The 16790-nt window shown below is 39.8% G+C and overlaps 1 protein-coding gene across 11 annotated transcripts in view; it reads left to right on the forward strand.

The window, feature by feature from the left end:
• Positions 1-16790, forward strand: part of MBTD1 (mbt domain containing 1) — a 49634-nt gene that overhangs the window by 22750 nt on the left and 10094 nt on the right. For 7 of the 11 annotated variants that reach the window (XM_080993750.1, XM_080993746.1, XM_080993742.1 and 4 more), the window contains 11 exons: positions 696-813; positions 2392-2526; positions 2865-2953; positions 3408-3642; positions 3914-3969; positions 4100-4204; positions 4645-4792; positions 6005-6087; positions 7184-7418; positions 8433-8510; positions 14337-14528. In XM_080993750.1, the coding sequence (XP_080849876.1) occupies positions 696-813; positions 2392-2526; positions 2865-2953; positions 3408-3642; positions 3914-3969; positions 4100-4204; positions 4645-4792; positions 6005-6087; positions 7184-7418; positions 8433-8510; positions 14337-14528 (1474 nt within the window). The remainder of the gene's footprint in view (positions 1-695; positions 814-2391; positions 2527-2864; positions 2954-3407; positions 3643-3913; positions 3970-4099; positions 4205-4644; positions 4793-6004; positions 6088-7183; positions 7419-8432; positions 8511-14336; positions 14529-16790) is intronic. The other 4 variants (XM_080993743.1, XM_080993751.1, XM_080993752.1 and 1 more) reach the window with 1 other exon arrangement.

A 16790-nucleotide genomic window follows, 5' to 3' on the forward strand; every position in this document is an offset into this window, starting at 1 on the left:
ACTTGAGATGGAACTTGAGTATTTCCACAGCTGGATTAACTGCATGCTTTTCTAGCATGTGCAGAAAAGAAAGTTATTGTTGCAGTAGCCCATTTTAAAATATTAATCAGCAAATCTTCAAAGGTATTTCATCAGTTCTTCATTAAATTAATTCATTATAGCAAACTCTGCTCATTTCCTATTTAGTCCAATATCTCTTGCCATTCCTGTGTTGCGCATTCTGTTGTTGCTGTTCCTGAAGTAGTTAAAATCTGCAGAAAGTTCATATTCCAGGTTCACCCACAAATGAAGTCATTTTCTCTTTTTAAAAAAAAGAATTGCAACTAATTTCCACACATTGACCATTGCTAAAAAGGGAAAGCTACACAAATCATTTTATTCACACAATACTTTAAGGAAGTGATGCTACAAGGAGTCATTAATGCAACAAAGGACTTCAAGGATAATTCAGATTTTTTAACTATGAGGTTACTGAAAATTAAAATTACCGTAAAACTTCACTTGTTGTGGCGGGTGAGAGAGGGAGGGATTCACTGTCATCAATAAAGGTAAGCCATAAATTAACCAATTTTACAAGCAGTAACCAGATAGCTTCCCCCGGAAAGAAAAGCCAGAGAGCTTGTCTAGTATTAATAGGTGGAAATAAGTATTTTTATGAATTACATGGTTTCTAACTTATTTTCCTAACATTGCAGGCACCTATGGGGACTTGCTGGGGTGACATCTCAGAAGGTGTACGTGTAGAAGTCCCTAACACAGACTGCAGCCTACCTACCAAAGTCTTCTGGATTGCTGGGATTGTAAAATTAGCAGGTTACTAACTTTGCATAAAATAATGCATTTTGAAGTGTAACTGTCTCAATAAATAATTAAGGGATTTGAGCAGGTGTATATATTATTTAAAACAAAATGCATAGCAGAAGGGATAAGTCTTCTGTGTTGAATGGCCTGATCCTTAAGGCTGCCATAGTGGGGCAAGTTCCTATTAAGTCAACAGTGGTTTTCCAAGCAGATCTGTTTGAAACCCTGCCTATAAGGGATGATTCTGTGGAATTTAAAAGACTGTCATATTCAGATCTTGAATGCTGCAGACACTGTTAATTGTAGGCTTTGTTGTGATTCTTCAGAGGGTGATAAGGAGTAATTGTAATTTTTATCTTATTAGAGCTACAATTTATATGTTTTCAACTTTAGGGGTTGAAAAACTTTGCCTTTGAGTAGTTTCCCTAATTCCTGATAAGTCTCTTGCTTGTGATTTTGAGCTAAGACTCATAATTTCCCTGCAGACTTCATTATGTGAAATTCCCTTTATGATCAACACACTGCTGTCCTCCAAGCAAAGCACTCTAGGTGTTTGAAACAAGGTTATACACTCATGGCTTGTGGCTCTTTCTTTCTCTGTGACCTTTGAATGTTTGCATTGAGATAGCAGTTAAAGCACCAGCATAGGTCAGGCAAATTAATCAAGCTGAATTTGCCAACAGGCTCCCAACACATAGTTTGAGAAGCCTCATGTAAAACAAATTGCCTTAAAATCCAGGGAAAAAATATATTTCAAGGCCATGTCTTCTAACAGTATACTGTGCAGGGGTCGCCAACCTTTTTGAGCCTGTTTGAGCATTTATAAACTGGAGAAATGGTTGTGGGCACTGCATGTACGCAATAATAGGCGCCAACTCCTAGGGGCCCAAGCAATTTTGGCCCCTCAAATATTTTTTTTGAGGTGGCCGGGCCCCCTCAATATTCAGAGGACATCACACAATGTCCCTCCAATACTTTGGAGAAGCTGGTGCCTCTGCACTCACGGCAACCTATTATATTGGCTACAATAGATTGCTTCATTCAAGCTTAATTTCTGTGGATGAAGAGACCTACGAGGACCCTGCTGGTGACCCCTAGTATAGTACATTCGTACCTTGGAAGTTGAACGTAATCCTTTCCGGAAGTCTGTTCGACTTCCAAAACGTTTGGAAACCAAAGCACGGCTTCTGCAGCCTGCAAGCCAAGCGGAAGCCGCAGAAGCCCCGTCGGATGTTCAGCTTTCAAAAATAGTTCACAAACCGGAACAGTCGCTTCTGGATTTGCGGCGTTTGGGAACCAAAACGTTTGAGAACTAAGCTGTTTGAAAACCAAGGTACGACTGTAACATCAATGTAGGAACTTCCCCTGTTGCCAAAGTACATTAATCTCCTGCACACCTACCCCAATCTCTACTGTGGTGCCTCCCTTCTTTCACAGCTCTAGTATAGGCAGTGGCAGCTGAAGACCACTTCCAACATCAGCTCGCTTCCTCTGGAAGCTGTTCCAAATGAAGGGGAGTGCATGTTTGATTGTGGTGCATTTCTTCATTAAGAGTAACATGGATCAGAATGAGATTTCCTTCTCTTTCAGGTTACAGTGCTTTACTAAGATATGAAGGCTTTGAAAGTGATTCAAGTCTCGACTTCTGGTGTAACATCTGTGGTCTTGATATCCATCCGGTTGGTTGGTGTGCAACAAGTGGGAAGCCTCTAGTGCCGCCTCGATGTACGTAAATCTGACTTTTAACAGGCTGACCTTTAGTTGAATTTATCTTATGCTCTCTGTACTGATCCTTTAACTTACATTACATACTCTCTTATGTTAAGTGTAAGTCTGATATCACAACATCTGTATATATCTCTCTGTATTTATCATATGAATGGATGTGCTTGCGTCTAACTCACGTTGTTGTCAAAATAGCTAAAAGTACTTCACTATGATAACGTATCTGGATTTCCAGTAAATTCTGAAGACAATAACTTTTTGACATTGTTCATTCAGTGTCTTGCAATACAAATTTTCAAAAGTGGTTAATGTCTGTTTGTTTTTCTGAATCTTGACAGCCATTCAACACAAATACACAAACTGGAAAGCTTTTCTGGTGAAACGACTCACTGGTGCCAAAACTCTTCCTCCTGACTTCTCTCAGAAGGTGAGGCTGATTTCAAAGAAGACCCTTGTCAGCCTTTTTGACTTATTTATTATAGTACTTACAAAATGCTTTTGAGGATGAATACTCTAAAAACTGTTACATAAAAAAGTTAAACAGTAAAATGCAATATGAAAATCAGAATTGGAGCGGAAAGCAAAAGCTGGCAGCAACAACAAAAAAGCAGCAACAGTTGGACCAGAAACAAAAGTTTAAAAAGCCTAAGTTATGAGACCATCACAGGAAAAGCTCTTTTCCTAGTTGGCAGTCTAAAGTCTGAAAGTGATGGTACCTGTCTTTGTTTACTGATCATAAAACTGGGTGTGGAAAGGGGAACAAAACAGGGGAAAGCACTCCCTGTGATACTTGTGGGCAATAGCAGATTCACATAGCCATTGTTGTAGATGGGTATTTGCAGAGGTACATATGTTAACGCTGCACAATTATATATTTTCAGGTGTCAGAAAGCATGCAGTATCCCTTTAAGCCTTCTATGAGAGTAGAAGTTGTTGATAAAACTCATCTCTGCCGAACACGGGTAGCAATTGTAGACAGCGTAATTGGAGGCAGGTTAAGATTGGTATATGAAGAAAGTGAAGACAAAACAGATGACTTCTGGTGCCATATGTACAGCCCACTCATACATCCCATTGGTTGGTCTCGGAGTATAGGACATCGGTTCAAAAGATCTGGTAAGCTCCTCTTGTGCAGAGTTTCCCACAAACAAATTAATATATCACATTGATGTTCACATCAGCTTTCAAGATATGAGAGTCGGACAGAGGAAGATGCTTTGAGGTTTGCTTGCTTTTTAAGCCATCAAGTGGTATACATTTTATGGAGTAAAAGTATTTTTTAAAAATGCTTTATTTGGTTTTGGTAGGCGTTTGTATTTTTAAAAGGTCACATGTTTGAAGTAGTAAATTAGAAATCTTCAACTTCGTTTTTTCCCCTTTTTCACAGATATTGCCAAGAAACAGGACTCTTATTTTGATGCACCCCCACATTTATTTGCTAAGGTATGATGTTTTGCAAGGAACTTGATTTATAATGGAAGGAATTGTTCATCAGCATTGAAGCTGGAGAAGCAAATAGACTGTGATGCTGACCTGTGTTGCTTCCATTTGTTGCCTCAAAATGTTTCTTTAGGTAAAGGAAGCCGAGTCAAGTGGAGAATGGTTCAAGGAGGGGATGAAATTGGAAGCCATAGATCCATTAAACCTTTCTGCAATATGTGTGGCAACAATTAGAAAGGTAAATATATTAGTTTAATTTTGCTTGTAATTTCGTTGCTATTGCTCATAAGTGAATTTTCATTTTGCGTATTTATGTATTTTATTGTGTATTGCACTTCAATATATAATTAGTTGTTTTGTGATTTTAAACTATTGCAATGGGGCGGGGAATTATATTAAACAAACAAATCATGTGGTCTGCCTCTGCTCCCTTAACTCATGTTTTTAAGGAATCAGGAGCATTACATAGGTACTGGTTGTAACCAGCATAGTGTTGTACAAAAAATTCAGGAACCATATGGACAATATTGTTGTTTGCCTTAAAACAGGGTTGCCAAATCAACCAGTAGCTGAATTTCTTTGAAAACTTTTGCTCTTCACTTCCTGGTATTTCCCCACCTTTAAATTACTTTAACTTCTAAATCTTAACTGCTGTTTGTTTGTTTTTTGTTTATCTAGGTATTAGCAGATGGATATCTTATGATTGGGATCGATGGCTCTGAGGCAGCAGATGGGTCTGACTGGTTTTGTTACCATGCCACCTCCCCTTCTATATTCCCCGTTGGTTTCTGTGAAATTAACATGATTGAACTAACTCCACCCCGAGGTATTCATACCTTCTTGTGCATAAATCTATACATGTCTTGCAAGCCGTGTTGTGTGAAATAATTCATTTCTTTTTCCTTAAGCTTGTTTGCAAAAATCATATCCTTTACATCTCTCTTCAAACTCTAGTTTGGAGTTGCCGAACCAATCGTCGTTTAGCAGACAAGTGTTTCATTATTGCTTGCTTAACTATCCTTTGGCTGGCTGGGAATGTTGCAACTCTCTTTTTCTGACTTGGTTCTCCCGTTTGCTTTTTAGTCAGTGCAGAGTAAAGGAGTATAAGAATTGCCACTGCTGTGGCTTGCTGAAGTGGTGTAGATGGGACAAGCAGCTAGGCTAGGTGCATTACGGTTTAATGCCACCTCTTCATTAGTTATGATATCCTCAAAGTAAGTGGCACTCTTCTCACCTGTCTAGGCCAGACTGGCCTAGTAACAGCATATATTCTGCCTAGTTTGATGGATTGCTTCCTGTGATTTCCCCCCTAAAATCTGGGCTCAAGGTCATCCAGTGAATCTGGTTGGCAGGAGATTCAGGGTAGGCAAAAGGAAGTACATTTTCGCATGACAATGTGTGAAATTCTCTGCCTGATATGTGAAGGCTACTATCTTAGATAGCTAAGGGAATTGGATAAATTCATGCAGGGTAAAACTGTCAGTGGGTATCAAGGGTTTTTTGCTTTTTTGTTTTGCATTTAAGGTTAGTGGGGTGGCCTCTTATTCAGAGCTCTGTCTGTACATTTGTGGTCCTTTATTGCACTGTGGCACTTCTGCTGAGGGAAGGGCCATGATTCAGTGAGAGATGGCATGTTTTGCATGCAGAGGCTCTAGGGCTGGGTTCCAATGTTCTTCACCCCCAGTAAGTGTTCCAACTAGTGTTGTGATCTGCCAACATCTGGAGGGCCCTCAGTTGAGTCCCTAGCATCAGCAGTGAAAGGGATCTCTGATAAGGTAAAAGAGACCTCTGTCTGATACCTTGGAGAGCTTTTGCCAAAGTAGACTACGCAAGGGCTAGATGGACTGAGGATCCCACTTGGGAGGAGTAACTTCATAGTTTATTCTAAGAAATGTATACCCTGTCCTTCCATGGTTATCAAACTGCTTGGGGCAGATTGTGTGTGTGTGTGTGTGTGTGTGTGTGTGTGTGTGTGTCTGTGTACGGATCAGGGCAAATGTTTTTGTGATGCTACTACATAACTGTTAATCCCTTGTAGGTTATGCAAAACTACCTTTCAAATGGTTTGACTACCTCAGGGAAACGGGTTCAGTAGCAGCCCCTGTGAAGTTCTTTAACAAGGTAAGACCAAAATATTTCACAATTGTAGTGTACCTACAATTTGTGGTGCTCATTCCTTTGTCGGCAGCCCCATAGAATCTAGAAAATGTCTTCACATGTAGCTGTTATAGAAAAGCATCTTAACTATAAATAGAATAGAGTACTGACACATAAGTACTTTCAGTAGATTCACCCTGTGGATTTAAGACTAATGAAATGCAATGGTGGTTGAAGAAGGAAAAGAGTTATCCCAGTATTGCAATATTGGCATTTGAATCCTATATGAACACCTTTAGTTGGAACAGGAATATCATAGCTGTGATGTAGTGAATGCACCCATTTCTGTGCCTCTCTTCCTTGAGGATATGCAACACTGAAAAACTCAGATATTTTATGTCATGTATACAAGTCTTGTTTTGCATGACCATACCAAATTAAATTAAATTTTTTAAAGAAAAGCTTATTAAATAATTGGTTCCATTCTGAAGCCCACACTTCACTTTCCAAAAACTGAATATATTAGAGATTCAATTATCAAAAACCTTTATGTTTAACATGTTACATTAAGGGCTTTCCATTTTCACTTCTGCACCAAAGTGCTAGGAAACTACAACTGTTGAAAGGGCCACACCCTCAACAGATATATCATTTAGGCAATATTGATATGGTATCCTATCCTGTGGTTAGTTCCAGCTTTACCACTACCTTGGGGCTGGATGGCTGTCAGTGGTGGACCTAAGTATGTACCAGATTTTTCTGTTCACTGAAATACATACCTGGAGCCTATTTAACTAAAGCTTCCATTCCACCTTAAAAGTACCAACTGACAGCTAAAGTAAAGCATGACCAGGTAACTTGACTTGGGATCTCATGAACCCAGTATTTATAGCCAAAGTGAACTAAAGGTGACGGTAGAAAGCTCTAGGAGATCCCATGTGTTGTGCTGGATCATCTGTTACTACATACCTTGGTAGAATGAGAGTGCTCACAAGTCTAAGGAAATGTACCAAGAGAGAGAAAGGTTCTGTTATGGGAGAGGTGATTGTGAACGTGTTTTAATCACAAAACTTTGCTTTTCAAAGCAATATGATGTACTTGTCTTACATCTCTGTTCCAGGAAGTTCCAAACCATGGGTTTCATGTTTCAATGAAGCTGGAGGCTGTGGACCTCATGGAACCTCGTCTAGTATGTGTGGCTACAGTAACTCGTATTATTCACCGTCTGTTGAGGATACATTTTGACGGCTGGGAAGACGAATATGATCAGTGGGTGGATTGTGAATCTCCTGACCTCTACCCTGTAGGATGGTGTCAGTTAACGGGTTACCAACTACAGCCTCCTGCGTCACAATGTAAGTTGACCTTAATTTCTCTCTGAACTTTCTATAGCTGAAATGTAGCAGACCTCTCTATGGTAAAATTTTTCATATCTTTGTTTCTATTTTTAGATTTTGATCTATTTGCTGCCAGGTTACCAGCTAGCGCAAGGGTGTAGTCTGGGCAATCGGCTGGGACTTACACAATGCCATTTGCTTAATACTCCAGAGCTCAATCTGTTTTGCTCTGTAGTCAGTAGTACTTCAGGGTGTTTGTCTTATTCTGTCCCTGTTCGCCACTGATAATTGGAAGGCAAATAAGAAAGCAAGTTGCTTTTAATGCAGTATTATTGGGAATACTGTATGGTCATGTAGATTAGCAAGTAATTTTGCATTTATTACTTTAATTAACTAATTTCTTACATGCCCCTCAAGGTAGTTCACAAATATACAATAAAGAGATAAACATTGTATGTGTTTGCATTGTTACTATATTTTTATCCTATTGTTCTGACTTTTGGTTTATTTCTCTGGTTCATTGCAGTCTTTTAATGATGCCCTTACAATGATCAGTTATAGTAGAGTCATATAACAGGCTTAGCAGCTTGACTCTATTAGTTATCAGTTGTACTGAGCATATTTTAAAAGGCAGAATGGTTCTGATTGGCCCAGATGGTGTGCATTTTGTATGGTAAAATGATTTTACACATGAAAGTATTAATCATTCCTGACTTGGGGGAATGATTCTATGTCATTTACTACCCTGCAACACAGTTGTTAATTCACATCTGGATCATTTTGCTTCCTATCACGTCATAATCACTTTGTCAAATGCAGGATCAAGTAATGTGATATTAAAAGAAATGAGTGGCTCCGTCTAAAATTTCAAGAATATTCTGCAGTTTCAAGAGGCACAGGGCTAAAATTATACTGAATATAGGTGCTGCTGTCCACGAGGCTTCTGAAACACAAAGCATCTCACCTGCAGTGTTTTGCCTGCACACAAAAAGGTCTTTAAATTCACTTTCTTTTTAAAAACATATATTTCAGCATCAAGAGATGGTCAGTCAAGCTCGTCAAAGCAGAAGAAAAAGTCAAAGTCACAACAATACAAAGGACACAAGAAAAGTGGGTAACAAAAATTATTTGCTTTTACCTTCTTGCTACAAAACTGCCTTTTTCTCTCAGGAAAAATGATGGTTGCGAATGATGCTTTCTGTTGAAATGTTTTTCAAGCTTAAAGTGCATTATGGCACAAGGAAAACTTTTTAAATTGAGTATTTTTTTTGTCACGTGAAATAAAATAAAGTGCAAATATAAGTATTTTTTTAAAGCAAACTTTGTGGTAGTTTCTACTTAATATCTTGGTTTCAGTTTTAGGTCCTTTCATAGAAAACTTTTTCTCTCCAGAATGATAAGAGATTGATTAATTTTTGTTTAGGGTAGTACTGTCATCTTCACCAAGATAAGATAGATGATATATTTTATTAAGCCATGTTGTTCATAGAACTAAAAATTTGTGCTTTTTTTAGATTCACATAGAACAGGCATAGGTAAACTCGGCCCTCCAGATGTTTTTGGGACTACAACTCCCATCATCCCTGACCACTGGTCCTGTTAGCTAGGGATGATGGGAGTTGTAGTCCCAGAACATCTGGAGGGCCGAGTTTGCCTATGCCTGACATAGAATTAATTTCAATCTAAAGTTAGAGAGTACTGTAATCGGTTATAATAAGTATACAGAGTAAAGTGAGGGTGAGTGTAGAAACAGAAATGAAGAATTATTTTTTGAATTGAGAGCTTAGAAAAGAACTTAAGCATAAAATGTTTTATTGCGTGTCTTGACCATTATAAGGTTAAGTTTGACATTCTTTATACTTTGCTTGATTGGTTTTCATGCTGGTATTTTCATCTGAAAGATGACAGCTTTTTGTGGCTACAGGAGCTGGCAAAATTGATCTATAGAGTTAAGACCTATGGAGGGTCTGAGACACTGGAAAGACTTCCTTGCGTAGGGAAGTGTAATGAAATTGTACTATATTTTAGCCAAATTAGATTTTAATTTGAAAACTTTATTTTGGACAGGCACACATTACAGCCGAGCTGTTAAGTTTCTCTTAATGGCTCAGCCTACATGGAACTTTGAATTTAGTCCCAGGTAGATCATTAGAATTGAAATGAAATCCATTGTACATTGTATTCCTTTGTATTTTTATTCCCACAGGCCTGGTTCAGATACCTGGTTTACAGTTTGCTAAACCATGATTTTTAGGAGCTGGAAACAAGTGATGGAACCACCCCCTCCCACCTTTGACATCTTCCTTCCACCTTGCTTACACTCTGGTTTAATAAAACCATAGTTAATAGTTACGTCCAAAACAGGAAACTGTGGTTTAATGTTAATTTTACCAATAAGGATTTTAAACTCTGAAGTTGGTTTAAGATCCTTGTTGGTAAATCAGTATTAAACCACAGTTCCCCATTTTGGAAACTGCAGAGAATGTTGGTTTGATTAAACTAGGATGCAAGTGATGAGGAAGGAACATGTGATCTCAGTGCTTGTTCCCATTGCTAAACTGGATTAGTAAGCTTGGGAGTAGAACATACAAACCAGTGGATAGCCTTACCTGAGTGTGTTTGGGATTGTAGCCTCAGCCAAATTCCTTCTGAAATCCCAAGTTTCCCACTTATATTAACAAACGGAGAGCATGACCAGTCCATTGTATCTGGAGCAGGTAGGAGCGTGTGTGAGTTGAATGGGGATGGGGAGAAAGGTGAATCCTGGTGCATTTGCAAACATACTGTATCTTGCCCTGTAGAACTGGCACATTCTTTAGACTGAATTCTGTTATTTTGTTGGGAAATGGAATGTTTCTTCTTTTTGGATTTCCAGAAAGGCTCAAACACCGGCGGTTCGAATCCCCGCAACAGGGTGAGCTCCCGTTGCTCAATCCCTGATCCTGCCCACCTAGCAGTTCAAAAGCACATCAAAGTGCAAGTAGATAAATAGGTACCGCTCTGGCGGGAAGGTAAACGGCGTTTCCATGCGCTGCTCTGGTTTGCCAGAAGCGGCTTAGTCATGCTGGCCACATGACCCGGAAGCTGTACGCCGGCTCCCTCGGCCAGTAAAGCGAGATTAGCACCGCAACCCCAGAGTCGTCCACGGCTGGACCTAATGGTCAGGGGTCCCTTTACCTTACAAATATTTTAACTCTCTCTTTCCCCTTTTTCATGACAGTTAATGCATAGTCATTAATTCCAATAATGAAGCTCCTTAGCGTTGCTTTAGAGTTAGACAAATTGTCAATTCACAGAAGGCTATAGACATTTTCAAAGTAATAAGGCTCGGACAAAACCTGTTTGCTAAAAATGAGATGCTAAAATGATGTTGGAGCTTGTTACTCCTTCTGCACCTTTCTTAGCTCAACCCTTAATTTAAAAAACTATTCTGAGATGGAGGAACTAACAACCATGGAGACTATTGTGGAGCAAGCCTCTTGTTTCATCCTCTTTGTTTGTTTTTGACTTTGCTCTATGGCGATTTTCTCCTTTGATCTGACCCCATTAAAAAAAACTAGTGTGTTGGAGCCTTAGGTGAAGTTCAGCTAAAATGCTTCATTTTATGTGGCAGGACCTAACTCCTTGAATGTGTATTATTTGACAGTGAACTAAAAGGAAAGTTATTAATCTGCCTCTGTTTATTATGAGATGGAAATAACTGGTCTGATTAGTCCTACTGTATATTGATTTTCTGCTCTGACTCTTGGCATTTTAAGTTGAAGAAAGCTTTATTTATTTACCATGCTTTAACTGTAGGAAGCTGTAAACCAATGCAGCTGGATTAATTCACGACAGTGCCTTCTTCTTACAAGCATTTAGTAGTCATATTTATTATATTTATATTAAAAATTATAAGCTGCTTTTTAGCCAAAGAGGCCTCAAAGCAGTGTACAACAGCTACATAATGCAATAAGCATTTTCAGAAATAAATAAATAAAAGGAATTTGCACTTTCTTCCGATGGCTGCTTAGTTCACTTGGGAATATTAGTACATACAAGGTGAGGGGTTTAGGACTTTCATGAACTTTAGTACTTTTTAATGCTGACCAAAAAAAACACTAGCTGTTTTAGATTGTAATGATGAAGACTTTTTGCTTATACCACCTATGTCTGAGAAGTACACAAAATGAATTGTACTAATCTAGCAAGCATACAGTGAGAATATTTTGTATTGGAATGTCGTTACCAAGTGAGAGTACCACCTTTACAAAGCACAGCTTCCTGGAATTGGGAGAATATTCTACTCTCTGGGATACCCTCATCACCTGGCTCAGAAGGCACGTGTAGCATCTGTGAAGCTGATCCTGACTTTGATTATTAGGAAGCAGCAGCTACTACCGTTTTCCGTTTTCTCCTGTTTCTCCCCTCGGCCCAAGCCCAACTCCCAAATTTAAGCCAGACAGAGGGAGCGAGAAAGCAAAGCACTTGCCAGTCTCTGCTCATTGATGTGCCCATGGCAAGAAACTGTGACACCTACCATCAGATAAGCACACAAGTACTTCGGCATGTCTTTGGTCAGTTTGGAAAGCCAGATGCTTAAAACCAGGAAGGGAGGTTAAGTGATGCTTTTACGGCAGGCTTCCTCAACCTCGGCCCTCCAGATGTTTTTGGCCTACAACTCCCATGATCCCTAGCTATCAGGACCAGTGGCCAGGGATGATGGGAACTGTAGCCTCAAACAGGAAGCCTGTTTTAGGATTTGTGTAGGAAAAAGCAGCATTCATACCTGTCGGCCAGAGGAGTGCTTCAGGCAAGCCAGCGCTGCACATAGACTCATATGTACTGGTAGAACAAGTCGGCTTCCACTTTAAGCCTGCCAAAGAAGTTCATTCCAGGAGAAGCCAGTTCAAGGGTAGAGTGAGTATTTTCACACTTAGGTGGAGATGCCCAGATAGGGGCTGAAGTGAGTTTACAGAGATTACCCCTCCCAAGGTTCCGAGATAGGAGGTTCTGAGAGCTCAGAGTTCCATAGCTGGAACCCAGGTAGAAGAGTTTGGATTTGGATTTGATATCCCGCTTTATCACTACCCAAAGGAGTCTCAAAGTGGCTAACATTCTCCTTTCCCTTGCTTCCCCACAACAAACACTCTGTGAGGTGAGTGGGGCTGAGAGACTTCAGAGACGTGTAACTAGCCCAAGGTCACCCAGCAGCTGCATGTGGAGGAGCAGAGACTCGAACCCGGTTCCCCAGATTACGAGTCTATCGCTCTCAACCACTAGATGGCCTGTGGAGATGGGTCCAGGTCATGATAGTGCTAAGGATTATGTTCCCTATCACAATTTAGTTCTTTTTAAGGTGAAAGGTAAATGTCCAGACTCTTAAGGCTTCAAAACATTTTCCAGACCCTCATCCTTTAAATCTTTATTCAAGCTGGGATGAGTGAGAGAGAGTACATGCCTAAAGCCCCACTACACCTTAGACCACGGCTGGTGACAGCTCCTTGTGGAGAATCTATAAGAAAACAGCTGTGGGGCCATGACCTGCATGGGGGTGTCTATATTGCTTAGCTCCCCATTGTAGTCTTGGTCTGGATTTCGCTTCTCTACATCAGTGGGCGTTTCCCTCTCAGTGCAAATAGCAGCCTAATCATTCATGCACTTAATGAATGCGTGAAGAATCTCACATCCCTTTTGGTGTTGTGTGTTGAGAAAATAAAGGATCTATTTGAACAAAATGCAGAAATCTACAGAGTTCAGTAGCTACTGTAATATTCTTGTCTTTAACCTTCCATGGCAGAAGCTTGAAATACAAATTACTTTAGGTAGAACATGACAGTTCACAAAGAGCCTCAGTAACTCCAAGGTAGCTTTTTTTTCCAACTTGGCAGAGGTTTTATTAGCATGAGACATACTGCAGTGAATTTAATACTAAAAGTGCTATAAAATGGAGCCCATTCTAGTAATACAACATGTAAAATAGAATACCCACCTGCCACTCTTTAGGTGGAAATAATATGTGTTCCCAGAAGGTGGGAGGGTACTTTTGACACCACCCATTTTTGGTTCTCCAAGCATTTTTGCATAAAAACATTTGTTAGTCAAGGACACCACAGAATATTCAAATGCTACCATATTATTCGTTTTTCTCATAATAGTGTGCTGTAGTAGCTGCTGTACATTTTTATTTACATATCCATTCATGAACTGAGAGATGTTGTCTCTCAGAATCATTGACTGATGAGTCCTGCCTTCTGAGTCAAGTCAGAGAGGGTCACTTCCATAGAGTGAAGCTTCTTCTACCTGTTGAAGCAGGAATTCACAGGTAAGATCTTACCACCACCTACACAGAAATTCTTCAGTAAACATAGCTTCTCAGGGTTATTTTTTGAAGTTTCAATACATTTGCTCCATGATTCTTGGGTGGCAAATCCACATTTTTTATGGAGCAGCTCTTCAGATTGGTCATGTAGGCACTCTTCACTTATCAAGAGACAAGGGATTAGAAGTATCGTAGAAAGTAGTTTTTTGTATAGCAGAGCGTGTGCTTAATTGGTGTGACTTTATGAAAACCCTTAGTTTGCAGGTTTTACACAAAATTTAGCCTGTAATTTTAAACTGCTACTGAGGAATAAACCCAGAGGTGAGATGAGCAATATGAAACCACCATTTTTTTCACTAACAAGTTTGCTTTTAAGAGAGTGGTAAATTTAAGGTGATTCCTCAAAATGTGTTGTCATAGAGTTTCATAAAGTTCTGTGGCTCTGCCATGAGTCACCAGCATCGCTTTCCAAAATAATTCCTTTGGCTGTAGTTAATGAAGATCTGGGCATGCACCGAGGTGTCCATAAGTCCAGTGAGCACCAACTGGAGGCCTTTCTCAGTGAGTGATTAGTCTTGAGTTGCTTTAACACACTTTGATCTAAGTGTTTTACTTTAGTTTGACTTGATGTTTAGAGAGGAAGATACCAGTTGGGAAGAAGCCTGTCAGTTTGTCGAGCGTCCCCATGACAGGTGGGGTGCGGAGGAGCTTCTCTGGTGATGAAGAGTTGACTCCTCCTCAGTATCGAACCCTTCCAGCACAGACAGCCCCGGAGGCCTGCCAGCCTCCCAGGACTAGCAGAGAGTTCAGTCCCAGCCTCAAAACAGGTAATTGGTCATGTAAAAAAAAATTCGCTTATTAATGGAGGGCAAAATTGATTGAGGATCAAGCATGGTCAGGCATGAAACATGCTGACTCATTGCCGCCCTCACTTTTCATTTAAAAATAGAAAGAACATCCATTTCCTCCAGTATTTGCATCAGCCCATAAGCCCATCTCATTGAATTAATCACAAGTGTTGAGTCCCTGTTTTCCCCCCTGCTGCTTCAGAACTCAGCAAATCTCTTCAAAATGAACTAAATGGAAGTGCTTTCAATCTACATATTGAAACAAAGTGAATTAAATGCCAATAGATTTCAGTTATCACTGGATATTATTTTATATCCTGGATGTCATATCCAAAAATAATCAATGGTCACCCTAAAAAAGGGGGGGGGGACTAGTTTTGGAAGATTTTAAAAACATCACCCCCCCAAATTAATAGACCTCTGTCAACAGCTTGCCATATTTTTCTTTAAGCTGAAAACAGATTTCAAAATGAGAAACACTCTCATTTATATGTTCCCAAAATAAGTCCCTGTCGTGTGTTACTATTCTGATTATCATTCTGACACAACGAACAGGAGAAAATGAGCAGAATGAAAGGGATTGAGTCACACTTGAGATCAATACAAACTCTGTAGGTTGACATAGATGCCTCTTTCCAGCTGTAAGAGAATTGAAAGTGCAAAGCAATTTACTCTCAGCAGTGTTTAGTGTGGAAATATGTGCTTATTTAATCTGAAGTAGATGGCTGCCTCTAAGAAAATGCAGGAGCTTATATTGTCAGTCTAATTCAGAGCTCCACTATGGAGAACTCCACTTACTAGTACCTTGCTGGGCTTAATAATGGAAAGGGTGGCACTGCATGCGCAAAGGATACTGGCAGGCTCATTAAAGTCTTGTCAATGTCCATATTTAGGTTGAAACAAAATGGTGCCCACTTGGAAAGGTTATAAAATATGCTAGGTTTCAACCCTAGAAATATAAACAAGTTGGGTCTGCTCTCCTTCCTTGTGAATTCTAACTAATGCAGAAAGCTGGCTAGATTGGGAGGTTCTTTTCTGGACATAACCCAATTTGGACTCCACCAGAATCTATTGTAGGATCTTTCCTGTTCCAGGAGGGGCTTTGCAATTTTCAGTCATGGCCACAGATGCATATTGTCATGTACCTATGGCATGATTGGTATGTTCCTGTGCATAAAGGCCACTGCAAAGGCTGCAGTTAGCTTGACATGAGTCAGTCTTTGCCTGCCAGCACCAAACGGCTGTTCTGGTATTCAGCAGGAAAGGTCCCATTTACACCATGCAGCGGGTTGCAGTGTGCACAGGGTCTCTGAACAGCAAGGAACCAAAAATCTGCAAAGCCACTCAGTTTTACCTGCTTCTGCTGGGGTGAACAAATTGAGTATTTGATTTATTTATCAAATTTCTCCTCACCCAGCCCTAGCTTTAACTATTCCTACTTCTTGGATAGTTGTAACTATTGGAGCACATACTTACTACAGTTGTTGGTTAGAGAAAAAATGTTCCACGTCTCACAAACAGGAATGAAGTGTCTTTCCCCGTAAGCATACTGAAGACCTATGGCATATTTAAAACAATAGGCAGAAAGCCAAGCGCAGCTCATTATACATCATCATTTTTCGGTCATTACAACATCTCTATACAGATGCATTATTCAGTGGTAACTCACCTCACTACTTAAAAGCTGGTCTTGTTTCCTTGAGTGTTCACACTGCTAACTTTGTTTGTATTTTAAATGTTAAGAATTGTAAAACTGGTTGCATTTTTTCAGCACTGAAAACATCAAACCTTTAGGTAAATTTTGAGAGACTGGTCTCTTGGAGAACATGCAATGTCCCCAAATGAGTCCCATTTTTATACATACATACAGTGTTAATTGATTTGACGTAGGGTCTACAATGCACTGAATTTCCAAGGTTGCAAGGGTAGTGGGCTGGGGTGTGTGTGTGTGTGTGTGTGTGTGTGTGTGATGGGGAATGCTACAGGACCTCAGTGAGTTTACAAAAGTTCAGAAGAAACCTGCATATATCTGCTACCTTCTTGCCTTCTGAGAATTCTCCATGTTTACCCTAACCAATAAAATATCAGAGTCCCATATATCTCCTTGTATCATACTATGTATGTAGGAGCCAGGCCCGGCTGTGTGGCTTTTTGAGATGGCTTTTCTTTTTGCAATATGCCCTTTTCTAATCCTTCGGATGAAATGCTTTATTTGTGCCACTGTCTCAGGCATGTTGAAAG

Source organism: Podarcis pityusensis, assembly GCF_964106645.2.
Source record: "Podarcis pityusensis genome assembly, chromosome: 2".
Classification (NCBI taxonomy): domain Eukaryota; kingdom Metazoa; phylum Chordata; class Lepidosauria; order Squamata; family Lacertidae; genus Podarcis; species Podarcis pityusensis.